General features: G+C 39.8%; 1 protein-coding gene across 2 annotated transcripts in view; it reads left to right on the top strand.

The window, feature by feature from the left end:
- ptpn4a (protein tyrosine phosphatase non-receptor type 4a) overlaps window positions 1-27,296 on the top strand; it is a 76,367-nt gene that overhangs the window by 34,723 nt on the left and 14,348 nt on the right. The window contains exons 3-15 of one of the 2 annotated variants that reach the window (XM_073473244.1): window positions 6,135-6,242; window positions 6,504-6,546; window positions 7,341-7,419; window positions 9,372-9,416; window positions 9,701-9,753; window positions 13,800-13,920; window positions 14,628-14,715; window positions 16,344-16,432; window positions 20,191-20,254; window positions 21,102-21,274; window positions 22,450-22,518; window positions 22,640-22,774; window positions 23,694-23,855. In XM_073473244.1, the coding sequence (XP_073329345.1) occupies window positions 6,135-6,242; window positions 6,504-6,546; window positions 7,341-7,419; window positions 9,372-9,416; window positions 9,701-9,753; window positions 13,800-13,920; window positions 14,628-14,715; window positions 16,344-16,432; window positions 20,191-20,254; window positions 21,102-21,274; window positions 22,450-22,518; window positions 22,640-22,774; window positions 23,694-23,855 (1,229 nt within the window). Of the gene's footprint in view, window positions 1-6,134; window positions 6,243-6,503; window positions 6,547-7,340; window positions 7,420-9,371; window positions 9,417-9,700; window positions 9,754-13,799; window positions 13,921-14,627; window positions 14,716-16,343; window positions 16,433-20,190; window positions 20,255-21,101; window positions 21,275-22,449; window positions 22,519-22,636; window positions 22,775-23,693; window positions 23,856-27,296 lie in introns of both variants that reach the window. The other variant, XM_073473243.1, reaches the window with a different exon arrangement.

Here is a 27,296-nt window from a genome sequence, read left to right as displayed (position 1 = left end):
TTGAATTAGCTTAGCGGCTAACAGACTTTTCTTCTTCTCATATCTTCAGAAATTACATGCACCATTAAGAGTTGTTCTTAGTCACCCTTGGTTTAAGTCGCTGCATCTCCTGACAGACCCGAAACAGTGACGTAGACGTGCCATGGAAATAAAAAACAAATAGGCATATCTTAAAGACGATGATATGGATCGATGTTTTCACTTTGAATCACTCCACCCTAACCTTCTTTGGTATGATATTTTGATGAATATTTTGATTGCTATGACTGGATGACCAAACATAATTTGCCTACGCCATCCTAGGGAAAAAGACTGATGTAGAGAGTGGGTTGATCAAACTCTGCTGATCAAGATTCTGTTACTGCCTATTTCTAGCCTCAAATGTGTTCAGAAACATATTTTCGTATAATCTCTAGCTGTAATACAAAAAGTTTATGATCATTCATTGTCATTTGGGTTGTTCATAAGCAAAAGTTTGACTTTCTCTTTGAAAACTTACATCTTGTAGTAGAGTCCTCATGATAAATACTCCAGCGGTTAGCGTGACTGGGTGAGCCAGAAAATACTGACTACAGCTGCTGTGTTTTGGTAATAAATTATTTCATTTTAATTATGTGCTGGAGTTAGACATTTGTGTGAAAACTGTGGGGAATGACTCAGCACATTTGTGTTGTGGGATGGGTGTGGCTGTGGGAGCATTTTGCTTTCTTTGCTCCTTCTCTATCCAGAAATGGGGAGAGATGAGTTGTTTTTTTAGATCTCGTCCAAGGAGAGGATATAATTCTTCAAATGGGCTTCTGAGTTAAAAACAACCTGAGGTCTAGTCAGTGGTTTCTCAATCATATCATATGATCTTCATCAGCAGATAGAGTTTTCCCAGTTGTCAAGGAATCATACAAGTAATCAATTATCAATCAAGTTCACCCAAAAATGAAAACACCCCCAAGCTGATGGGAAGTCGGATGAAGTTTTGCAGCCCATGAATCATTTCTGGAGCTTCACAGAAAACAGCGTTGCGTCAGTCTCCCAAACTACTGAAGCAGATGGAGACTAAAAAAAATGAAAATAACCATAAAATGGCTCCAAACAGCTTTTCCAGTGTAATGCAGGTCTACGGAAGCACCCTATTTACACCCTTGACACCCCACTTCAGATGGGGTCTGTGCTAACACCTTTAGCTTCGCAGCTACAGTGAAGATTTTGGCCTAAAACAAGAGTTTAAATATTGTCTTTTCTGCGACACTGTTTTGCTGTGAAGCTCCAAAAGTATTTTGTGGTCTTCCCCTGCCTCCTCCTCGGCATGGGGGTTAGTAGATATTGACTGGGCAACTAATGCCAATTATTTTCATAATTATTCGATTAATTGTTCAGTCTATAAAATGTCAACAAATTGTCATCTTCAGATTGCTTCTCTTGTCCAACCAACAGTCCAAAACCCAAAGACTCTTTATTTACTATCAGGATTGACAGAGGACGCTGGCACTGGCAAATGTTTAACATTTTTGCTTGCAAAAACAACTGAAACAATCAATTGACTATCGAAAGAGCATATAAATATCAGTGACCTAGCTAGGATGCATGTGTTGAGAAGTGTTACTAACATATAGCAGCCTTGAAAACTGTTATTTGGCAGTAATTGTCAGCTCAACATTCAGCTCCATCACAGTTGTAGCATGGCTGTGTGACACAGCTGGTGTTTTGTTTACTCATAAGTACGGTATAACCTCCGTAAATGTTTGAAGTGATGGATTCATAGCATGGTGTCATATGTGGGTTGATTTCTAGACTAAAGTGAGTTAGCTTCCTATTGAAGTCGCTGGAAATTTCTGCTGAATTTTGCGTGTGTTTTGGTCACACACACACACAGAGAGGGAGAGAAACAAACGGAGGTGGATGACTCCTCCTTTACGTAGTTCCCTTCCTGTCTGGACAAGCTGCCTCACATTCCTGAACTTCCATCATTCTTTAACACAAACACGTACATGCAGCACTTACAGCTGTTTCCTGTGGACGGAAAAGGAATAATGGGGGAAATAAAAAAAACACTGATTCGCCCTCAGTCCCTCTTGTGCCTTTGATGCTTGTGGGTCTTTTCCCCTTTAACACTTTAGATAAACCCTCAGGGTGAAAAACTTATCAGAGCATCACTCTCTCCGTCTCTCTCGGCCGGTCTCTTGTGCTCTGATTGCGCTCTATCACCATGTCTCTCTTCTCTCTTCGCTCTCACGCACACAGACACTATTTCAGTCAGTGGTGCTGCTCGACTGATGAAGATCAACACAAAGAGCGTTTGTCCCGCACAGCCGCATCGTCAATCACTCTTTTTTCTCTTCTCCCTGCTCGCTCTCTCTCTTTCTCTCTCTGTGTCTCTATGACTCTCTGTCTTCCTCTTACTTTCTCTCAGTCGTCTGTTGTTCTCCACAACTCCCTCTCTCGCTCTCTTTTTCTTCTTCTTTTCTTTGTGTTGTGTTACTCTTTCTATCTTTGTGACTCTTTCTATCACAGAGTATCCAGACCGTGAGTTTTCCACAGCGTTGAGTTTGAACATCTGACGTATCTGACCCTAAATAACAAAAATCCTCAAACAAATTCCTTGGTTTAATAGTTTTAGAGCTGAAATGATTATTTGTTATTGTGGTTACATAAATGACATTTCTGGCGCTGTTATGTAGCTTGGGAGGAAGAGCGGGTCATCCAGTAATCAGAAGGTCGCTGGTTTGAGTCCCTGGCTGCATGTTGAAGTACTCTTGGGCAAGATACTGAACCCCAAATTACTCCTGATGAGCAGGTTGGCACCTTGCATGGCAGCCTCTGCCATCAGTGTGTGAATGGGTGACTGTGACAAGTGTTGTAAAGCGCTTTGAGCGGTCAGTAGACTGGAGAAGAGCTATAGAAATGCAAGTCTATTTGTTAGCTTGCTGTTGGACCACCCCATTAATGCCTCATCCCTCCTTAGTTTTCATCTTTCTTTCTCCCTCCATCCTTCTTTGCATTTATCCCTTCATGATTTTTCCTTGATCCTTCCTTCTTTCAACCTTCCTTACCTACTTCCTTCCTATCCTTCCACCTTTCCTTAAATACCTCCCACCCTTGCATGGCAGCCTCTGCCATCAGTGTGTGAATGGGTGAATGTGACAAGTGTTGTCAAGCGCTTTGAGCGGTCAGTAGACTGGAGAAGAGCTATAGAAATGCAAGTCCATTTACCATTTTGGTCAACTTGGCTTGCTGTTGGACCACCCTTTTAATGCAGGTGTGTGCCTTCCTTAGTGTGTGGTGAGCAGTGGAAATGCTGTTTTCGAAAGCCTAAACGCCAACAAATATGGACCGAAGCAGAATATTTTATTAGATTAAAACAAGTTTAAAACATGTCTTTCTACCATGTGTCACTTTTGGACTTCATAATGCTCTGAAGTTATTGGAAATGTTTGGATCACACGAGTATAATACTAATAATGTGTAGTGCAGAAATACAGCGTTTAAACCAAATAAATAGACATAAAGAAAGCTGCATTTGAATGTTGATTTATGAATGTTAACGTTATGAATGAAGCTTCAAAGTACTTGGTGTGGTCCCAGTTTTAACAATGTGTTGCTGTTTGCTGCTGCAGTAGTGGTGATCGCATGCTTGTAAAGAACCAGAGTGGCCAGCACACTCACAAGCACACATATAGACACATACAACACACACACAGCGGCGATGGGTTTCCTGGGAGCACAGTATAAAAAGTGCACAGAGGGCTCCCACATCCAGCTTGAAAAGCCGCTTCATACAAAGGGGAAGCAGTGGACACACACATTGACACACACACATTAACACACACACACACACAGTCGCTCAGACATATCTATGAAAAGCCTTACTTGGGGAAAACAACAACAATCATATTAAAGGCTTGCATATTATTCACACAACATAGGATAGAGCATTTCTTTTTAAGATGGATTTTTAGTCAACAACTTTGTAAAGCTATGAAGTAGACAAAAGTGCCTGAGAGAGTCTGTCAGTTTTACTAAAAACGTCTTTATTTCTATATACTTTATTCCCTTTCAACCGTGATAGTAAAGCTGTAGGGAAGTGAGCGAGAAGGGAAGAGAGCTTTGACAGCAGTGGATTGCTCACACAGGCACGCACGCACATGCACAGAGCGCTAAAAGACTGCCGGTGATCCTAGAGGGCTGCCATGTCAACATGTCAACTGTCAACTATCGTTCCGTTCGTCCCCCCCCACACATGCCGGGCTGTAAAAGTGTGTCACCAGGGTAAAGGGGAGAGGTGGACAAGAGTGTGAGTGTGAGTCTGTTCTCCCATGGGAGCTCTGATGGAGTTACACACTCACACTCTCTCTCTCTGGAAGATGCGGCAGGATCAGGTGTGAATTTCTGCTCCACTTGTGGTCCCACAGTTTATCCTCTCGCCCTTCCTACTCTCTCATGAAACGATGTGATATTAATGATCTGTTAAATAAATGATTCCTCTGCCTTTTCCCTTTTTTTTTTTCAGCCTTTCATCCCTCTCAGCCCCCTTTTCCCTTCGTCTTTTCTGTCTTCATCAGTGGGTTTCCTTTATTATTTTTTTTACAACCTCAGTTTCATTTTTATTCAGTTACATTACTATATTTTACACACTAGTTTCATTGCAAGGATGCAACATGAATCCATTTACTTTTTAAAGTGAAATACCCAAAATGTACATGATAGTTATTCATTAGTGTTCAACTGCTTGCACACTTAGCTGTGGTACAAAGAGGAGGCTGAATTTCATCTTCAACTCCTCTTTTAGAAAAATGAGTCTGATAACTGAATTTAATTGGACTTGTTTACAGATTTTTTTTGTGTTGTGAAGACCATGTTTTTGATTGTAACACTGTCTCTAAAGACTAAAAAACTAAAGTTTTATTAGCAAATAACCTGCTGATTAATCGATTAATTGTAAAATGTCAAAAATGAGTGCCCAAAGTCACATCTTGGAATTATTTATTTTGTTCAACCAACAGTCCAAAACCTTATGTCTCTCCATTTACTTTCATTAATATATTTTCTTAAAGTATGATTGATTATGAATGAATAATTGTTTATCAGAACAGATACAACAATAGAAATAAAGTATTTAAAAGTAGTAGTAAAACTACAGTCTGTTCTTTAAAGCATGCAGACATTCCTTTTGCTACTTCTTTGAACAAAACTGCAAAGCCTTTCCCATCAAAGACATCTTCTGAAAGCAGAACTTGACAGTAGATTTGAGTTGGTTAACTATTTTTAAAGCACTTTATTTTCTTCCTGTAATCTCACCCTCTTTCTCTAAATGTTCCGCTTTCCACATCAATCTATTTAGCAACCTTGACCACCAGACAGACGGTGGTTTTAGTGTTGAACTTCGTCATTTCTCTCTTCTGAATTGTTCTGTGTGTTCTGCTTTCTGATCTAATGACAGTCATTGATCAGTTTACAGTCATTTAAAGGTAGCAAAAACATTAATTACGAAAGATTAACAATACATTTTCACTTGTTATGCCCCTCTTCCAACATGAGGGGGTGTTCAGGCAAAGTTTCCCAGTTGGGGGATTAATTGTGTGAATATTCAGACGACACATGAATGCGCTATTCATCTTTATTTTAATGGTATGGTTATGGTTAATAGCTCTCTTTTGGACTATATAACTATAACTATATTGCTCCATTGCAAGAAAGATGTCAGATGACGTTACACGGTCACTGAGCAAACTATATAGAGAAACAGATACAGCACAACAATCAGCCTACAGGCACGCATCAGCTTCATCTCTCATACATGTTCTTCTCCATGTGGTTGGATAGATGTTAGATAAGGCTGAACAGGGACCTCACACACAAATCTAAACTTGGTGACATATTTCTGCCCCAGTGTGACAGTTAAATTATTTAACAGAGAGAAGAGGGGTGTCTTTGTGCGGTGGGGAATATGGCACAGGAAATGCTTTAATCTGTTTCTCACTGTTTCTCCTTGTGACCTTTCACACGAGGAGTCAGCGAGGAAGTGATTCAGAGGTCCTTTTGCAAAGCAGTGCGTCTTGTTTGTCCTTCCTTCTTTCTCTCAGTGGAAAGTGAGTCACAAATTTATCACTAACTCATTGTGTGTTTTCTGTCCCTCTCTGCAGAAGTCGGATCATGGCCAGGTGTTGCTGGATGCTGTCTTCAAGCACCTGGAGCTGACTGAGAGAGACTACTTCGGCCTGCATATGGCTGATGACTCCTTAGATACGCCGGTCAGTGTGATGTTGTTGATCCACGATCCACATGAGAAATTGTGTGTGACTGAATGTGATACACCATGACTTTGTGTCAATAACTATCTAGAATGAGCATTTACTTTATATGTAGTGTGTGTAGTATGCTTATGTGTTTGTAGGTGTTTGGGTGTTTCTCTCAGGTGTGATATGTGTGTGTGTGAATAATTTAGGCTGTGTGTATTCAGGCTGTGGAAACATTATGGTGTCTCTAAGTGTCTCTCAATCAATATTTTACAGCGCTGGCTCGATCCCAACAAGCCCATCAGGAAACAGTTAAAAAGTAGGTGAAATCCACAACATACCACATTAGCTAAACAGTCTAGGTCATTTCTAGGATTCAGGATAGAGTCATAAAACTAAGACAGTCCAACTTAAATTCAAAATTTTGCAGAGGTTTGAAGCAGAAATCTGCAGGCCAGCCTCAGTGATGGTTAAAAAGTCCACACTCCACCTCAAGCCAAAGTCTCCAGTCCATGTTGTGTGTGATTTATTATTCTGAGTCTGCCTTCAGCAATGATTAAACTTCACTTCAACTCGGCTCTTTTTTTTTGATAGTGAGTAATAGAATTTGTAACATGAAGAACAATTAAGAAGTAGCCCTATTGAGAAATGCAGTGCTCCTCGAGCAATGATTGAACTGTGTTTCAACTCTGTTTTTATGCTGAGTGATGAAGTCATTGAGGAATAACCACAGGATTTGTGCTTTACACAGTAAATGGAGTTGGACTGATGTGTTTGAATGAATGTAGGCCTGCTTATTTTACACGTTTGTGTCATTTGTTTCTCTTGTTTTTATCCTGTCATAGCTGAAAAAAATAAATAGGTGTGGAGACAACATAAATAATGACAGTAGATCAGTCGGTATAACTTTGGCCTGAACAATTTCCCCCTTCCTGACTTTCTGATAATAGAAGTTAACACATGTTCTCAGATTAATGTTCAAATTCTTATATAAATTGAGCATATTTTAAATGGTCTAATCACAGCAGCTGCACATGTTTTCTCAGTTATGCATTTAAATGGATCTGCCTCTTTTTGTTTTCCCTCTCTAACTGTTCATCTTCATTTTTCCAGGAGGGTCCCCCCATAACTTGAGCTTCAGAGTCAAATTTTTTGTGACAGACCCCAGTAAACTTCAGGAAGAATACACACGGTAAGACAGGCTGATATTCATCCAATCCAGCTTAATATTAAAGATACAATAGAAAATGTTTCTGCAACAGAAACACGTCGAGATAGATTTTCATCGGCAATGGTGGTTGTTTAAGAATACCTGCCAAAAATGATCAGTTATTTTATTCTTCGTCAACATCCAATCACGTTTCCTTCCTGCAAAACAAAATATGATGTGTATATACAGGTACGTGGGCTTGAACTTTTAGTGTAACTACTTTTGCTGTTTCACTCGGTAATACGTGATGATATGGAGGCTAGATACTCGAATTGACACTTAATCTTGACTCAAAGCTGCATTAAAATATAATAATAATAAAATAATAAAATTTCTTGATACTAATACTAGTAGTCAAGATGAATTGAACAGGTTTATTGTGATTAATTAAGTGTGTAACTGCCACGCACTGCTTTAAAGGACGCACCTAATTTCCCAGAGCTCGTCGTGTAATAAGGGACATGCTGTATACTATATGGATTTGAAAAGTAAATGTGTTTCCTTTCTGTAGATCTCAGATGAACTTGGTTATGATATAAAAATTGGTTTGATGAACAGATTCCCTCGACGGGAGCTTAATTTTCTCTGTGAAGTGGCCTCATTACAGAAAATAAAAAACCATCATGTTTTGCATCAAGGCCATAATGTGGACTCCAGCCCAGAGTTCTGCAACCATAAGGCCTGCAACACATAAACAACATGCCGAGGAGGCGTCACAGCGCCGTATCGCCTTTTCTGCCTGGTGTTTATTTCAGCCTCTCAGCCACAGCCTCGCTCCCTGAGCCTTATCAACACTTTGTATACAGCTTGCTACAGTGAATAATGAGCCTCAGATTTAACACGCAGATCTGGTGTACAGTAAATTCAAGTCACGAATCAAGTCAACACACTACTGATGCTTGATGAGCTTTGAACTGTGCGTGTGATGTTGGTGGTGTAGTAAACAGCAACACTGGGTTAAAAGTACTGATATCAAAAGCTTGGATGAGGAAAAACTCCTTTAAGTAATGCTAGAGTATTTTATTCTCCTTGAATTTAATATTAACTACTACTCCCTTTTTTAGATCTATTTATATCAGTTTATATAAAGTATCAGGCCTGTTGAACTACTTTTTTCCCAAGGGGCCAGATTTTTACATTCCCTATATTTGACCGTTAAAGGTACTATTTGTAAGAAAGTTGATTTTTGAGTCTCAATGCCAACTCGTCAAAAACTATTTTTTCATTTTCCATTATTTTCCATGTTTGTTTATATTGTTACATTGTAGATGTGATGATAAAGGCGTCAAGACAAGAATCTTACTAAAAGCTGCATTAACCCTGATATACTCAGTTTCTATTGTTTCAGTTATGCTTTTCATTAAAAATATAAAATTCTGCATGAAAATGTAAAAAATGACCAGACCTCTGTTATGTATTTTGAGAACATAAACACCCGACAATAAAGGTCAGCTCTGCGACAGTCAGGCTGATAAACAGGAGTGAAGATAAATTGACTTTTTAATCCCAAAAGTTAAAAAGTAATGTCTCCGGATCAGAGCAGAATCCGATGTGACTCTGGGTGTTTATTCCTCCAGGAGGTCTGACTCTGCACCTGATTCTCTCCTCCAGAGCTGGCTGGCTCTGATCAGCTGAGCAGCAGCTTTGTTTTGTTTTGATAGAGACACCCTTGGCAACAGAAATTAAATTTTGTAAACAAGAATATCCCTTTTTTAAAAAAAAAAACAAAAACCTGCATTATTTCTCATATGGCAAATGAGCTTTTAAACTGCTAAATGGTCTCTATTGATTTTACACATCAGAAGTGTCACCATTATAATGTGACCAGCAGGCATCTGTTGGCTGCTTGTCTTTACATCAACTTGCATTCAATGTAAACAGATTTAACGCTTCACTGGTCTCTTATCCTAATGCAGTGTGTTGTCTCTCCTCAGCTACCAATATTTTCTTCAGATCAAGCAGGATATATTGACTGGAAGGTGAGTAATTCTTTCTGTATGAACATGCGTGGACAGCTCTGCCTTATAAAGAGCTTATTGAATCGGTTGTTGTGGAGCTAAAAATGCATTCATATACATACACATACACACAAGCTGATGGAGAAGATGTACAAACACGCTCAACATGCTCATTATTGTTTTTGTCAGCATTTCTGCTTCTTCTCAAATAAAAAATGAGCTCTTTTTTTCTGTATTACTGAGAGAGATTTTCATATTGATCCGAGGCTTATTATCTCTGTCTGTTTGTTGTGTGTGTGTTCCAGATTGCCCTGTCCACACAACACAGCCGCACTGCTGGCGTCCTATGCTGTTCAATGTAAGTAGCTCCTAAAGCTCCCTGGATACATCCACTCCACATAACGATGGAAAGGCAATTCATTAGGCCTCTCTTTAGCTGCACACACTGTTAAACGTAATGACTGTGGTCGCTCCAGTGCTTTTATAGCTGGTGCTCTGAAGCCATTATGATTCAATTAAGCTGTGTGGTGATATTTGATATTATTTGCAGCGATGTAAATATTCAGCGTGATTGTGGTTTGGTTGTTTACAGTCAGTCATCCTTGTTATTGCCCAAATATGGTAAAGTGGCAAATGGAAATGGAGATTATGCATCATCCTTTATTTCATCCCTATTTATTGAATGAAAGACAAAAATGAAATAAAAGAATAAAAGTTTTAGATGTAATGTTTGATTGAATTAAATAGATCTAGATGATACTGTTATTTTGTATTCAAAACTTTCATTATAAAAAACACGAATTTTGGGGCGCCCCAGTAGCTCAGTTGGTAGAGCTTGTCCTCGCTGCAGCTGCAGAGTATTTGAATCCACCCTGTGGCCTTTTACTGCATATCATCATCATTCTTCAGCTGAAAAGGCCAAAGATAAAAGATAATTTAAAATAAACAATAATAAAAAAAAGGTACCTGCGAATGAGACTCAATAATCAGCCATCTTTCTCCAGATTCAGCTTCCCTACCTTTATGAACAGATGTCACAAAGCACTTCACAAAATAAATAATAATTGAATATCAGCTACTTAACAGTGTTATTCTGCATTTACATGGATTATAATCCAATTATAATTTTGATCTATTGATTCCCTTTTGTGTATTATTGAGGTTGTAAGTGGTGTTTCTGTTATTTGGCCACCCCGTTGGCATACATGAGACGGGCAGAATATTAGAAACACCTTTCAGTATACTGTAATGCACTCCAGTACGACACCTCTACTCGCTATTACCTTAATAATAAACATAAAGTTGAATTCTAACCTTTCTGACAACAAAACCTAAAAAAATATACGCTTTGTAAAAGCAGTTATTACGGCAGAGCTGTTGAATTGGATTGCGTTACATGATACAGGTTCGTTGGTCCTTGCTTACAACACTATTCCAGCATCTCATGGCCTACATTTCTCCAAACCCACTGGTTAAAAAACATCTCTTCAGACCATTCAGTGCCAGTGGACGTTCAGCCTCGTCTACTGTTGTGATTTAGTGTTTGGGTTAAATGCTGACTGGGCCCCTCTGTCATCAGAATAATGACTCCTGACACACTGCTCTGTCTGTCTGTCTCACTCGCTCTTTCTCTTTTATTGCCGCTCATTGTTTCCACGCAGCCTGTTTTGCCTTCTGTCTGTTTCTTTCTTTTATCTCTGTTTAGTCTTTCTCATCCCTCTCTGCTTAGTACTCATAAACCCCCCCGCCCCCCTCTTTCTCTCTTACCCGCCTTCCCTCTGCTTTCGCCCTCTTTCTGTCCTCCACCTCTCCGGCACATTTTGAGGGGAATTTGCACTGCTACGGTATATAGGTCAGAGAGGAGATTTGGCCTAGACTACCAACATCATGACACTACTGCTTCTACCCACACACACACACACACACACATACACACTCTCTCTAGCTAGGTCCATGTTGTCACTTCACTCAGTGCCAGGCCAGATTATGAAGATAAATGTTTGCTTTGGGAAAAACGGCTTGAAGCAGCTGCTATGCTGCTAATTCAGTTAGCTTGCCCCGAGTGCCAGCACTGATCACTCTAAATCCCACACTAAAGCTTTGCATTCTCAAAACACCACCAATCCCACCCAGTAGGCCGAACTGTCTGAAAACCAGAGCAACCCCCACCTCGTTGGTAAAAAGAAATCTTGAAAGAACACATTTTGTTTGTTTCAAAGCAGTAGATGTGGGCTTGTGCAATGCAGCTTTACATATCTACAAAAAATGTTGCATCACCAACACAAGCTGTGTTTTATACATATTTAGGGATAAACACTGACTTTTATAAAGGCTGGTAACCAGACATCCGCTTTTAGTTGCCGAGCCTGGAAATATGGCTGCCATTCATGTAAAATTTGTACTTAAATCTATTGAAGCATAAGACATTTATTCTGAACTTGGAAAGCCTCCCTTTAGTTTTTGTTCACTGAGCGCATGAAATCAATTATATAACTTCCTCGAGGTAGACACTCTCACCAGCCCCAGACAATTCAAGATGATGATTTCTAAGCAGTGTGCAATTGTTGTCACTGAGTATTGCTCTTTTCAAATGTTTTAACTCATATTTGTGTTTTTAAATTACTATTTGAATTAAGAATGAAAATTAAGATACTATACAGTTATACATCAGCTTAATCATGAAAATGTGACTTGCAGTAAAATAAAGTTTAAAGGCTTTATAACAGTAACCGAGCAAACATCGTTGTAGTTTGTGTTTAATGTGATTGTAAACAGAGTTTGAATGATTTGCAGCGTCCACTTCATAAAGTCGTTGGGCTGCCCGCTTCAGGCTCCAGTGCTTGTGGAGCTCTGTATTTCTTTAGGTTGTGCTTTCTTGAACTAGCAGACTTGTCGAGGTGTGTGGTGTACATGCTTTGCTGCAGAATTATCCGTGCAGCTCAAAGATGTCGGGATACTTAACCTCCAAAGACTTCTTGTTCATATTCATCTGGCTCTTTGTCAGTAGAATCAATTTGAATTGCAAAGCTTGTGACCGGAGGGTGGCTGGTTTAACACTGGCAGAATAAATCTGGCTGGGGAAAGTGAAAGGCAGCACCTGCCCCTCCCACTGAGGTGCCCTTGAGCAAGGCCCTTAACTAGAGGAGCTGGATCTTCAGGGCTTTCCTGAAAAAGAGAAGATTGCTCTCAGTGAACCCTCCCTGAATAAGTGTTGTCAAAAATATAGATTTTCCAACAATATTGATTCTGAAACAGTTTCAATATTTATTTTCTTAGTTAACGGTACACAGGTACCAGCTGCACTTTCACGCTCTCTCTTTGTTCACAGCGAGTTGACATTTAAATATCACTAATGCAACCAATATTTGAAATGTAAACATTTCTGGGTACACATTTTGTTGTTTGCTGTCCCTGTTTTCTATTTTTCCACCGTTGGCAACCAAAGGCAAAGAATTAGGTGCCAATTTCTCCAAATGGTTGCCAATGGCAACCTGGCAACTGTTACTGACGAACCCTGCGTATTGACAGTGGTGGTAAACATACAGCCATGTTTTCTGTCAAATGGTGCTTGTTAATTAAGAGAACGCAAACACACATGCACATGCTGTCACACATACACACTTGGACTAAATTACCCACAATGCATGAAGACCGATCACCACAAATGGGGAGTTGAATGTCTTGTTTGTGTTTGTTGGTCAATAGCATCATTATAAGTAGCCTGATCTCAAGCTAGTCTTTACACTTGGAGTCGATCGACAGCTGAGTATGGATTTTTCTCTCAACACAATAAGAATATATATAGAGAGAGATCAGGCTGTCAGCTGGTCTTTGAGCTTTATTGGCCCTAATATTGAACTTGTTAAAGTAATAACTGTGGCTTAAAATGCTAGCTTACTGTTCTCAGATGTAAGCTATTGACTGTACATATATTTCTCCCTGGAGCTGCGTGCACATCAATAAGCGGGCGAGCTTGAATTGATTCGTTGGTCAATATGCTTAGGCTACCGGCTAGTAGGTTAGTCCAGGGACTACTTGAGTGAATTGATGCTTTTGAGCTTCACCCGCCGGCGAGCAAGCTAATAGCTTTGGGGATTCGCTCTGAGCTACCAGAGATCTGGGAATCATTTCACTCGGCCTGTTGTGTGCAATCACTCTGTTCTTCATCGTTGCGTAAAAACATCTTCATTTCTGATTCCAGTGGTGCATTTAAAATTTGCTATATATGAAATACATTCATTAGAAAACAGCCAAAACTAACTTGCCATTTAGTTTTTTGACGGTTTGGACCTCTCTGTCATCCTTGTCGTTATCTCATTATGTGTCTCATTCCGCCTCACTGCCTTTTCTAAATTGAGAGTGGTGCATTAACACGTCAACCTGTCTCTCTCTCTGTTTGTGTAGCTGAGTTGGGGGACTACAGTGAAACGGAGCATACAGCAGGATATCTGTCAGAATACTGCTTCGTCTCCAACCCCCCACAGGACTTCCACAAAGAGGTCTCCAAACATCACCAGCAGCACAGGTACAATTGGATACACAAACACACACATTCAAACGCACAGTGGTGGGGCAAGAAAATTATGTTTAGATTAAGTATAAGTACTAATACCATGTTACTTAGATCTAAGTGGATAGATAGATAGATAGATAGATAGATAGATAGATAGATAGATAGATAGATAGATAGATAGATAGATAGATAGATAGATGTAGTTAAGCATAATTATGAAGTCAAAAAGTACACTTACCTCACATTTGTTCTTAAGTGTACTTGTATAGTCAGGTTATACCCAAGTCCATGTACTTAGTTGTAAAAATGCATGTACAAGCACAAACGAACTGATGCATATAACTGTGCATGTGGCAGGAAAAACACTCAAAGATTAATGTGACTGTTGGCCTTGAAAAGATTAGTCCAGATAAAGATGCTGTTCATGCCACAAATATTGTTATAATGACACTATTGTTGCAGTAAAAGTAATATTTTTCTTCAATTGAGATATATACATATATTCACCCCTATTACATACGTGTAATGAACACATAAACATATACTTGCAGTAATATGCCATGGTTTATCTGGTATATGCCATGGTCTGTCTGACCTTTATCCTGTTCCTGTTTCTTCATTCATATCTCTGATCGCTCATTCTTTTGTTTGTTTTTGTGCCCTTCCCTTCCTCTCACCTTCTCCATATGTCTCTGTCTTTCTCTCACTCTCTCTCACAGTGGTCTATCTCCTGCCCAGTCAGAGTTTAATTATCTGAACACAGCACGTTCGCTGGAGCTCTACGGGGTAGAGTTGCACTATGCAAGGGTAAGTAAGGTTTTATTGTGCCACTGTTCAAGACTGCTGTATGTACAGTTTGTGTTTCCGTGTTGTTGTTTGTCTAGTGCCTCAGTTTTTATCTAAGATCTCACTCTAGCCGCCTCTCCTTCAAAACAACCCTGAGCAGTACAAGATTATTTCATCCTTATCCACCGTCAGCCAATAGCAGCAGAATATATATCATGAAGTCCCAATCTGCGCCGCGCTGTCATGTTGATCTGATGCTGTTTTCATTCCCTCAGCAGCTGAGGAGGAATGAGAACAGGTTGGAGGAGTTGCAGTGTGTACAGTTGGTGTTGATGCCCACATCCTGCAGATATACCACACATTGGCATTCAGCTGTCACTGAAACATCAACAAATAGTAGTAGAGTAGCCAAATCCTTATTTAGATTGATTTATTTTATATATTTGTGGATTGTTATGTTGAAAACATTGCATGAATCTACTCTGGCTACTGTGCTACAGTAAAAGCTTAAGACTCACCTCACCTGCTGAAGGGAAAAGATGTATGTTGTACCAACTATCGAGTCATGGGGGAGTACAAATGTGTGATGGTTTCAACTGTAAACGAACTTCAAGGGCAATTTTCCTTATACATACAAGATAAAATACCCACTTAATGGCTGTCCACACCAAGACCGATCACTATACAATAACCATAACAATGTGAGCATCCACACTGATAAACAGCTGAGGAGAATGGATGTTGATGACGTATTACTGCTGTACGTTGTTCAGAGAAGCAAAAAGAAACCCCCTCGAAGGGATATGGTTTGACACAATTCTTCACAGATGAGTAGTTCGGAGAATCCAACACTCTAGTTGTTGTCTTTTGAAAACAAAATTTATTCATGCTTATGACTGAGACAACATCAACTATCCTGGCGATCGTTATAAAGGACATCAAAACAAACTTCAGAGACCCAATTAGCGCCAAAGACTGAGTTATTAGAGTAGACCGTCTTAAAAGTGTTTCCTGAATGCCATCAATTAGCTTACATAAAAGAGCTGAGTATGTAAGCTGATGCGTGATGCTGGGGTTTTCTACCTGGAAGTTATTGTAAACAAACATTGTGATTCAGTCTATGATCAAGAAAAAAATATAAAAGCTTCCTTACATTTCTTAAATGGGGTCATCAGGAAGAAAACAATCATCGCCGACAAATTATGTCAATCTCCAGGCTGGGTTTCCAGATTTATTGATTAGAGAGCGTGTAACAAAACTTTTAAGAAAATCAATTGTGTTGTCTCCGTGAAGCAGCACAAGATAAACATGTTTCAGCACTCCGTCATCATCAGTATCTCATTGCACATGCAGGATGTCCAGTGCGTACTGTATAAAATTACAATTCTAAATTAGAAAATCAATAAGGACAAAAGTCTAAACATGTCTGAGGTTCTTCTCTAATTTACTGAAGATGTTTATTTGGCCTGAACCCGTCCCTATGAACTCTGTTCATGTCCCAAACAGATTCTTCAGTTTTATCTGTGTTTTTAATAACCTCTACTCTTAGTCTGAGGCAGCTGGTTTGTTTTTTTCCCCTGTTGTCTCATTTCAACCGCGATCTTCTCTGCTCACACACTCCTTCACACACTCTGTTCCCCTCTTTTCAGGACCAGAGCAACACAGAGATTCTTATTGGGGTGATGTCCGCCGGCATTGTAGTTTACAAGAACAGGGTACGGATCAACTATTTCCCATGGTGAGTGAAACACACAAAAAACATGAAATTACATGTATCATCAAGTGTCCAGGTCCACTACCCTATTCTTCCAGCTATTTTGATAATTGATTAATTGGTTTCAGTTATTTATAAGAACAAAAAAAAATCAAAATTCTCTGATTCCAGCTTCTTAAATGTGAATATTTTCTGGTTTCCTTACTCCTCTATGAGACTACACTGAATATCTTTGGGTTGACATCTGAGGACGTCATCTTGGGCTTTGGGAAACACTGATTTTTTAACCATTGTCTGACACTTTATAGACCAAAAAACTAATAGATCAAACAAGATAATAATAAAAAAATTATGACAATGAAAAAAATCATTGGTTGTAGTCCTACTAAGTAGCCATGATAAAGTGAGAACTAGAATAACACTCAGTAGAGCACATACCTCCACCAAAACCCAACAGTCCCCTTTTAATTAAGATCCTATCAAGATGTTCTCACTCACCAGCCACCTAAATACACCTAATATTTGTCATCAAGATCCATGAAAACATTCTGCAAAACAATTCCTGGATCCGTCCCATTATCCGGATCCACACCGAGAGTTAATGGGGTCTGTTCTGGGCCATAATCGCCCACCCAAGTTTCATGGAAATCTGTTGAGTAGTTTTTATCCTGTAGTTTTAATTCTGCTGACACACCAACCAATAAACAAACGGACACGTCGATTTCAGTGAGGCAGTTAGTCAGGGTGGAGTAGGCTTTCAGTGGCGGCAGAATAAGGTGATGTGTAATCATCTGCAGCAGTGGAAGTGAAGACCATGAAAACAGATGAAATCACCAGCGCCGAAACAGGAGGGGATCGGGTATTGAACCCTGTGGGACGCCCTTTGAAGTGAGAGGCGAATCAGATTTTTAACGCACAATTTCCATCCTTGGTTTCAGTCAGGCAGCAAGTGGGAGATTTTTTTTGAGCGTTTGTTGAAGGAGAAAATATCGACAGGAAGAGATGAAACATAAAACATACATGCATAAAAGTTCAACAGTATCTGTTACACCTGCAGGAAGGTTGCTTAAAACCAACTGTTTCAGAGAGAAGCAGAAAACCTGGCAGCTCTCAGGTGTGAATAAAGTGTGGATGGAAAACAGAGCACTTCTAGATTAAAAAAAACAGCTTCCTCCATTAATATTTTCATACTAAAAACAGAAGACCAGCTTTTTTTCTGGCCAGAGGAATCAAACTGTGCATGTTCTTGTCACAAACCCACCTCTCTGTCCATAAATCTGCTGCCAGCTCCACTTGAGCCGCTTCCAGGGACCCTTTTTGCTGAGAGATGCGCTACATAATATTTTGGTAACCTCTCACATGGTGATTATGACATGGCATATTAATGTTTAAGCCTTCAGTTGATCTTTTTTAGAATTATGCAGATGATTCCACCAGATTTTAAATGTTAAACTAGGTTTCCTGGAAATATTATAACCATCAAATCTGCTTGCTCTCCTTCTTCCTTTACCCAACATTCACCTCTCTCCATCTCATCACTCTTTACATCTCTTGCTCTCTCCGAAGCATCGATTCTTGGAAATCTCCCATTCTCTGCCGCAGCACCGTGGGAGGCTAAATGTTAATGGGTGCCGGGGGTGGGATAGTAACCGCTCAAATCCCTGTAACTCCGGAAGATAATTCACTCGTGTGTAGGCTTAACGCACACACACCCACCCCTGACCAAATGCACACAGCAGCTGGTGCGTATGAGTGTGTGTATGAACATCACTGGATGTCTGACAGCAGCAAGATGTTTGTGGTAAGACAGGGTTTGAGTCTGCGCTAGTGTAGGGCTTGTAGAATGAAGGATTTTTGTGAAAATGACGTTGTGGGGACCCAGTTCGTAAATCTGGGGACTAGTCTACCATTTAGGATCGAAACCATGCCGCCAAACCATGAAATTTTTAGAGTACAGACTTGGTTTTTGGTCAGGGTTTTGGACAAGTCTCCATGGAATGAATGTAAATCAATGGAAAGCCCTAGTAAGCAGAGAAAAAATTAAGCTTAAGCCAGTTTGTATGTGTGTGTGTGTGTGTGTGTGTGTGTGTGTGTGTGTGTGTGTGTGTGTGTGTGTGTGTGTGTGTGTGTGTGTGTGTGTGTGTCCGTGTGTGTCCAGTCGGTTGAGCTAAATTTAGAGACCAACAGTGGTGTCCCCAGCAGCTGTCCCCCACCATGTGTGTGAAAGAGAGGGAGACATAATAGTCAACAGTGTCTCTCCACGCCATACTTCTTTTCTCTCTTTTTCATTTTCTCTTTAACAAAGACTCACTGTTCACTCATCTGCATCAGTCCTGTCACGTCTTCTCATGTTGTCTCTTCTCGTCATTTCTTCTCTTCGTCCTCATAAATCGAACTGTAAGATACAGTAAGGAAGGGTCAAGAGTGAGAGAGAGGGAGAGAAACATTTAGACTTTTGCCTCCTTCCTATTTCTGTCCGCAGCAGCCTGACAAATGAGCCACACTTAGATGGGTCATGACTCACACTCTGCCTAAGCGCCTGTGTGTGTGCGTGCGTGTGTGCGTGTGTGTGTTTTCTCCATGCAAGTGTGTGTGAGTAAGTATGTAAAATATATTTAGCAGGGAGCGATGAGTCACAGCAGCAACAGAGCTCTGGGGAGGGATTATGTTACTCTGCTGCTCATCAGCAGACCTCTTGCTGTGGCCGCGCGTGTGTGGTCTCCTGATTCAAACATTATTTTATACCGTTTCTTCCTCTTTAGACGCATGACTAGAAAATAGACGGATTTATGAGAAAAGACGGAGACTCAAGTGCGGTCGTGCTCTTATAACCGATACTCTGCAGCTATGGGAGGAGGAACAGGTCAGAGGGTAAATGAACAGTTGCGATGTGACACATGGGTCAGCTTACTGGAAGAACAGGCGTTTCGTTGAGAAGTGTGCCTTTCCATTCAGAGAAATTTGGAGCTGCTGTTCTTATCCACACTGCCAGTCTGAGAATATGTTGGACTGAGGCAAGACCACGGCTTAGATTTAACCGTTGCATGCTAAAGATGCTAAAAATATTCACATTTTTATTTCATTTTATAAAATCAATTTCACATAGCTTTATTGGCATGACCATAACAAAATACAGTACTGACAAAACATTCTTCTAACAATGGGTGTTGATAGTAACAACATAAAGCAATCTATACATAAACATATGATGCACCAGTGGCAATTTTCTTTTCCTGTATTTCTTTTTTGAATCTGATCTGCTGACTCTATTTTGGCCGATTCTGATTTCCTGTCTAAAAGCAGGGGAAAAAAATGTGAAAAAGCATAAATGGTTACCGTTATAGGTACAATAATCATCAAATATTATCACAATAACTGGCTGAATGGAGGAGCACCATCCAGCAAACATAATGAAATTAAAAAGCAGTGATGTGAAACATCAGGAAGGCAAGACACTGCTTGACTCCATCGCACGAGCACGACACCCTTTATTTTAGCACATTATTTGTAGATTTTGCTGTGTAACTGTATCTGGTAGATGGTTATTGAAATGTCCAACACACATTGTTCTTTTATTCAAAAATCATTTTGAGAATATTTAGTGTTAAATCTGATTTTGTGTTATGAGTAGTCTATGATTTAATTCCTTTCGAGCTTCTTCTTCTGCATGATGACTGACTTTTAGCTAGTAAGAGTGTAGTTTCAGTGTTTCAGCAGAGGTCATTGGCTCATTTACTGTGGAGGTACTAACTTCTGTCTGGATTTTCTTTTGTCTTTTCCAGGTTGAAAATAGTGAAAATCTCCTTCAAGTGCAAACAGTTCTTCGTCCAGCTGAGAAGAGAACCGGTAGGTGTGCACACAGACACACACACTTAACAACCATCTCCCTTCCACAGTTGTGCTTGTTTGTGAACAGATGACAGAGTCTACCCTACAGTATGCTTGTTTCTGTGCATACTGACTGTACCATGTGTGTATATACTGTAGATGCTCTGCAGATGTAAGATGAGCTGTGTCTGCATATGTGTGTGTAATCAGTGTCAGATTAACCCCCTGCTGTCTGTGTCCTGGTTGACTCTGCTTTATATCCCCCCACTGTGTCCTGCATCCCTTGTTTGAGACACGGATCTCTTTATTCTCAATGCCACAAATAAATTCTCAGACAGCTGATCTCTGTAGGCAACTGTCACAGTCAACTTGCTTATATTTTGTTTCAATATTCTAGTTTACCGAGACAAATTTAGTTGTTATTGAGTTTAAAAGTTCTTGTTTCGGCCTGCTCCCTGAATGCATCTAGAGCACTCCACCGACCTTACAGATATTTGTTTGTATCTTCACACAGCCTCCTTATTACATTACTTCCAGTGGACATAAGTGATATAAAAGTAATGTGTGGCAGTTTAAAATTTTGTGATTCCCAATCAGTTGAAATTGGTGTACAAAAATGCTGAATGTTGAAACTACAAGCTTCTGCCACTCCTCACGTGGTAGTAGTAGAAAAGCAGCTGTGTCAAAACATTGACAGCTCAGTTTTGTATGAACACAGTATGGTAGTAGTAATATCCATTTTAAAATGAAGTTAAATTCAGATGAAACATGTGTAACATGACATATGGTGTCAACAAAGTGGTTGTTGAGTAACCCTCTACTCAAGTACTGTCCACTTACGTTTTCATTTCCTCTCTGTGAACAGAACGAGACCCGGGAAACGTTGCTGGGTTTCAACATGGTGAACTATCGGGCTTGTAAAAACCTGTGGAAGGCCTGCGTGGAGCACCACACCTTCTTCAGGCTGGAGCGGCCCATCCCACCACAGAAGAACTTCTTTGCTCACTACTTCACCCTGGGCTCAAAATTCAGATACTGGTGAGAACAAGAGGAAACACACACACACACACACACACACACACACACACACACACACACACACACACACACACACACACACACACACACACACACACACATATTCTGTACTAGAACATGGAGAAAATCCACAGAGCACACAGGGGATCTCTGAAAAAGTCTTGCCTTGACAGCCAGACTTTGACATATTGACATGTACACGCTTCGTCTGTGCTGCCTTCTGTCAGACTCTCAGCAGTAGTCCTTCTTCAGGGAAACATCACCAGAATTATGTTTGTTTGGAAGTCAATGCAGTTGTTTCAGTTTGGGTTGAGAGGCTGAAACACTTAAAGGCTGCTGGGAGCCTCTCATGCTACATTCCCCCTGAAAACCACAATTTAATTATTCAGGGTTTTGCTCAAAAAAAGAGGAAAAAATAACTTGAGTTTGGCCTTGCAACCATTCTTTTAAGTTTGTTGTGTGTTGGTGTCCATGTTCATGTGACTTTCTGTACATACTTAATTTAAAGCTAAAAGGGGACTGAGAAATGAGAATAACAATACCAACATTTTACCCAGTTCTGTATTATGCCAATGCCTTATGACGACTTAGTTTCACTTCATTGGGAACTTTTTTTTATTATTTCCTCTTTCTATGAAATATGAGTGAGACATGAACTAAAAGTTGGAAGTCTTGTGATGCATTATTGAGCAGCAGTGATGCAACGCGAGCCAGCCTGGCACTGATGTTTCGCTTGACGGTGTGTGTGTGTGTGTGGGGGTGGGTGTTTTTGCCCTTACTGTAAGCTATTGACAGACTTCCAATAAGGATAACACGAACAATTTGTGTTTTTAACATGTTAATAACAGTGCACCACGTGATAAAATAATCATATTCAATATGATGGCAGATGCTCAACTCTTACTGCTGGTGTTATTTTGACTGATTTGTTCTTTTTAAGGCAGAATTTTTCAGGAGGATTTGAAGGACTGGTGGTACAGTAGCAGATGTAGCTCTTATTGTCTAAGAACAAAACTGTACTTTCCTCTGTTGTCACGTGAAAGAGCAAGTAAAAGTAAACTTGTTGTAGAAATCTGTTTTTGAAACCTTGCTAAACCCAAGAGTTACACCATTTTCATTTTAGTTGAAGTTTTCCAAGACAGCCCACTGACTGTTTCTGTGTCTTCTATCTCTAGCGGGCGGACGGAGGTGCAGTCTGTGCAGTATGGAAAGGAGAAAGGCATCAAGGACAGAGTGTTTGCAAGGTAATGAACATCTCTCTCTTGGTAAGTTGAATCTATCCGTTGCAAGCCATTGAGGATAGATAAACACCACATTACTGTTATTTTTAATGCGATAACTGAATTTATGTCTTGTTCTAAGCAGATCTCCCAGCAAGCCATTGGCCCGGAAGTTGCTAGGCGGAACCGACTGGGAGTCGGTCAGCAGGAACAGCCTATCAGACGAGAGACTGGAGACCCAGAGCCTGCCTACTCGCTCGCCACCTGGGACGCCCAATCAGTGAGTCACAAGTTTTAGGGTTCACACCAGATTGAGGTTCACTTCAGTGTCATTTTTAGATCATGGTTGTGGAAATTTAGATTTTATTCTGTTCTACATACTGAGGAATATTGAAAATGGGGCTCTCACAGTACTAGATTTTCCCTACGCAGTTATCGTGGCCAAACAAAAGATTTCATGATCAATCAAATCTAAATCAGTCTTTAACTTTGTTTACTGTGTGTTTTGTCTTTTTTGGCAAAGTATAGGGAGGTGGAGAGAGAATCTGTGACCATAACTTTAAAAAAAGTTACAAAAAATTATTATATGTGAATTTTTTAACACAATATCAATATTCAACTTTTTGATATTAAGATTATCGTAAAATTTCATGACACTACTTATTTAAAACGACTGTTTTGAGAGCAAACAAATGACACTCATCCATTTAGTGAAGATGGAAGCCAAGTATAGTTTTCAAGCATCAACATGATAAATCTTGTCGTCACTGTGATCTGCTTTCAGTTAGTAGAAAACCTGTTCTGAAAAGAGACCACATCTTAAGCAGTAGAGTCATGTCAGGGCTTTATTGGCAAACATTTATGCTGCAGAAGTGCCCTTGAGCAAGTCTCCGAAGCCAAACTCTGTAATATCTAAAACGACTTGATTATTTCTCCCCTAAAAAACAAGAAACATTGCATAATTTAATGTCCATTCCCGCAGTTTGCATTAATAAAAGTTTTGTTATCAGTAACGAGACAATAGTTTTTCATTCCCTAAATAAAATTGGCAGAATGTGATTTGAATCAAAAACAGTCTGATTAGTAAACAAACAACAAAGTTCTGATGCCAGCAACAGAGACATTTGAGTCAGTATCAGAAACACTCTGTGTTGTTATCCGCAGCCCTTTAACATTACGTGTCCTTGTGCATTCATCAGGAACTCGCTGTTTGTACAAGAAGGCACACGACTACGCCCGTCGTCGGTTGGCCACCTGGTCGATCACGTGATCCACGCTTCACCCAGCCTGCCTGTCTTTTCCTCCAATCACAAGTCAGCATCGTCCACGCAGGCCAACAGCATCAGCTTGGACTCCACACCGTAAGTCTCCGACAGTCGCGGGAAATGTTCTTCTTCTTTCCTGTCTTCCACTGTATTCTTGTTTTTGATCTGTTCTGCCCTCCTTCTTTAAAGCTGTTCTCTCTGGGAAAATAAAAAAACCTATCAACCTTTGACTTTGTGGCGGGAAAATAAATTTCACTGTAAATGAAGCGCCTCATAAATAAAGCACCCCTCGCAAACAGCCAGCCTTTAATTTTGAAGTTTAATTTTACTCATCAGTGTTAGTGCCACTCTGTCTGACTGTACTGCTGAGTTGACTGGTTTTTAAATGTCTGTCTGTGTCTGTGGCTTCTCCCAACAGCTCACACCCTCTCCCAGAGTCACTTAGCCGGCCCCATTGAAAAGATGAACCCTTTGAAACGCAGCCTGTAAAATGTGTTTATAGTGCGGAGCAGGGCGGAGAGGTTGTACACCAGGGCTGAACTAGGAATTAGTCTGTGTGAATGTCACACACTATAAAATATCTGGTGAATTCCCTTAACTACTACTATAAAGTTCCAAATTTCTGTTTCAAGGCCTGAAACCTAAGAGTAAAAGGTCCGACATCTTCATAATTTATTTATTAGGAATTTTCATTTATCACAAACCTCAATTTTATGGCTCAAATATTTTCTCAAAATGTTTTTTGCATGGCCTTTAGCACTTTGGTATTTGGTGACCGAAGTGGTTGCTTTGAAGGGACATTTCTAGCAGTGTGTGTTGCGACAAATCCGGGTGTTTTGATGGGGACCTCGCAAAATTTCCTGTCGTGTTTGTGGAGACCAAAACTGAATATTTTTCACAGGAGGTTGGGTCATTTCTAGCCGTGTTTGTGGCAATAGAAGTGGGTGTTTTGAAGCAGACCATGGGACATTCCCATCAGTGTTTGGTGACCAAAACCAGATGTTTTTCACAGGAAGTTGGGCCAACTCCAGCCATGTTTGTGGCGACCAAAACAGGTATTTTAAGCCAAACCATGATGTTTTCCTAACCATAACCAAATTGTTTTTGTGCCTAAACCCAACCAGAGCAGTTGAATCTAAACAAACGTGAAGTTGCAACTGAAAAAATGCACAGCTTGAAGTTATATGTGGTTTTGCAGGCTAACATTTATTCTGGCGATTGGGTTGTGTTAAACTAAGGCTGGTGAGTCAAAAATGATTGTTCTGAATAGAAAAATCCTTAAAGCCACTTAATAAATGCTTAAAATACCATGGCATAATCTTTGATTGTCCAGCTGGAGCATTTTGCTATATTGAGCTGGAAATGAGCCATGAGTATAAGATGCTCACATGTGCTGTTGCCTGAATGAGGAAATAGATGCGTTGTAGATACGGCGTGCTGTTTGTGTTGACACTGTTGGAGTGTGTGTGTGAGAGAGAGAATAGAGATGGAGGGCTTGAACAATTCTCAGTTGGAAATCAGAGTGGTTAAGTAACATTACAGTGGTATTTCCGCTGCCTACAAAGCTATATACACACACACACACACACACACACACACACAGTAACACACACCAAGTTGTTGGCTCGTCATCCTGTTCGAGAGCCAGAAGATGACATAATCACCTGCTCTCTCTTCCACAGACGACAACACACTTTATCCATGGGTATTATTTTATTGGCTTTATGCGGTTTGTCCATGATGTGAGTCATTTCCGTTTTTAAATTCCCACCTTACATCACATTTTATGCTGCAATAAATCCTGAATTTTTCATTAATTATTAATCACATACCTCAAATTGTATGGCTCAGATATTTTCTCAAATTGATTTAGCATGGCCTTCAGCGCTTTCCTGTTTTTTGGTGACAGAAGTGGTTGTTTTGAAGGAAACCTGGGGCCATTTCCAGCTGTGTTCGTGGCGACAGTGTTAAATTATTGACTAATTATTAACACTCACTTAACTTGTATATTCGGTTGGTAGTCAGTCTTTTCAACATCTTTTCTCTGTCAGTTTGTTGACAGATGTGTTTGAAATATCACCAGAATTATCTTCGAACTCTATTCAAGTGTTTGTGATTTGCACATGAAAGATTTGTGTTGTACGAAGTTTTGTGACAGCCGTTCTTCTCATGTGTACATATTATTGTCCAGTCAATCATCATCATGCTGTTAATCTCAGCTTTTAGCACAAAAACATTTCTTAATGCAAGAATGAGTTGAAATTAGTTGTTTACATGATGACAAGCATTATGTTGCAGGCAGAGGCAACTGGTGAAAATGAATGTTTTGCGAAATTTTCTGTAAATTTCAGCTTCCCAAGTTTCCAATCTACCAATTTTCTTGCAGAAATGATTCTTCTCCTGTATGTGAATGATTACTTTATCCTTTATTTGGGCCATTAAAAAGTCAAAGATGAGAAACACACATCTAAGAGTAGGCTGGACCCTCCAAATCTCAGATATTACAGCAACTAGATCATTTCCAAAAGTAAATTTGTTATTGTCAGAAGAAACAAATCCATGCTTTTTTATTATCCTTTCTTAGCTTTCGTATTTCCAGCGTCCTCCTTCAGGTCAATCTCTTTTTCTCAGTCCCATAATCCAAATTTTTCCCAATGTTCCTCCAAGATTTCCCTCCAATAAAAACTAAATTAGAATCTCCCACAGGCCGCAGTCATACGCTGTGTTAGTTTCACTCAAGAGCTTTACAACAAAGCCATAGCTTTTGGGACGCTCTCACTATAATGTTCTGTTTTTAGCTCTGAAAAGTGAAAATTATCTGTTTAGCTAACCGCGGTACATTACTGTGATGGTTTTTAAAATGCAGTGCCTTTATGTCCTTGGTGTCAGGGAACAAAAAGGTACAATTATAGAATAAACTTTAACACTTCATGTGACTATATGATATGCTCATTGATGCAAAGAAAAAGCTGGCCTTGGAAAAAAGATAATTTTGTCTGAAAAACTCTTGGGTGTGCACTGTGTTTTAAATTGATCTTTTAGTGGTGAGACAGGGAGCTTTATAGCACTTTCGATTTTAGACTTGGTCTTCCCATGTGCCCACATGTGGTTCATCTGTCACTGTGAACTCTAATTTAGCTATGTCTTCTGTCGGCCTTTTTAAAAAAATAAAGTGATTTAGAATTTTGGTTACGACAACGTTCATACGAAGTCTTAAAAGATTGAAAAATGTTATTTTCTCACCCTCATGCTGAGGGTAAGTCGGGTGAAGTTTCGTAATCCACAAAACATTCCTGGAGCGTCACAGCAAAACAGTGTTGCAGCATTTTCAGTAAACAGCCGAAGCAGATGGGGACTTGTTTCAAAACGTAAACAAACACCTGAACAAGAAATATAATGTGTTTCATACAGCTCGTATGGCATAATAAATCAATTTATGTTTTCAAATGCTTGATTTTCAAAATAATCTGGTGTTTCATGATGATATTTGTTCGTCTCCTGGCGACAAAGTTTGCGAGAATGAAATAATCATGATCA

This window comes from Pagrus major, chromosome 9, assembly GCF_040436345.1.
Source record: "Pagrus major chromosome 9, Pma_NU_1.0".
NCBI classification, from domain to species: domain Eukaryota; kingdom Metazoa; phylum Chordata; class Actinopteri; order Spariformes; family Sparidae; genus Pagrus; species Pagrus major.
The sequence above is the reverse complement of the archived record's forward strand: the minus strand, read 5'-3'. Positions and strand labels throughout refer to the sequence as shown.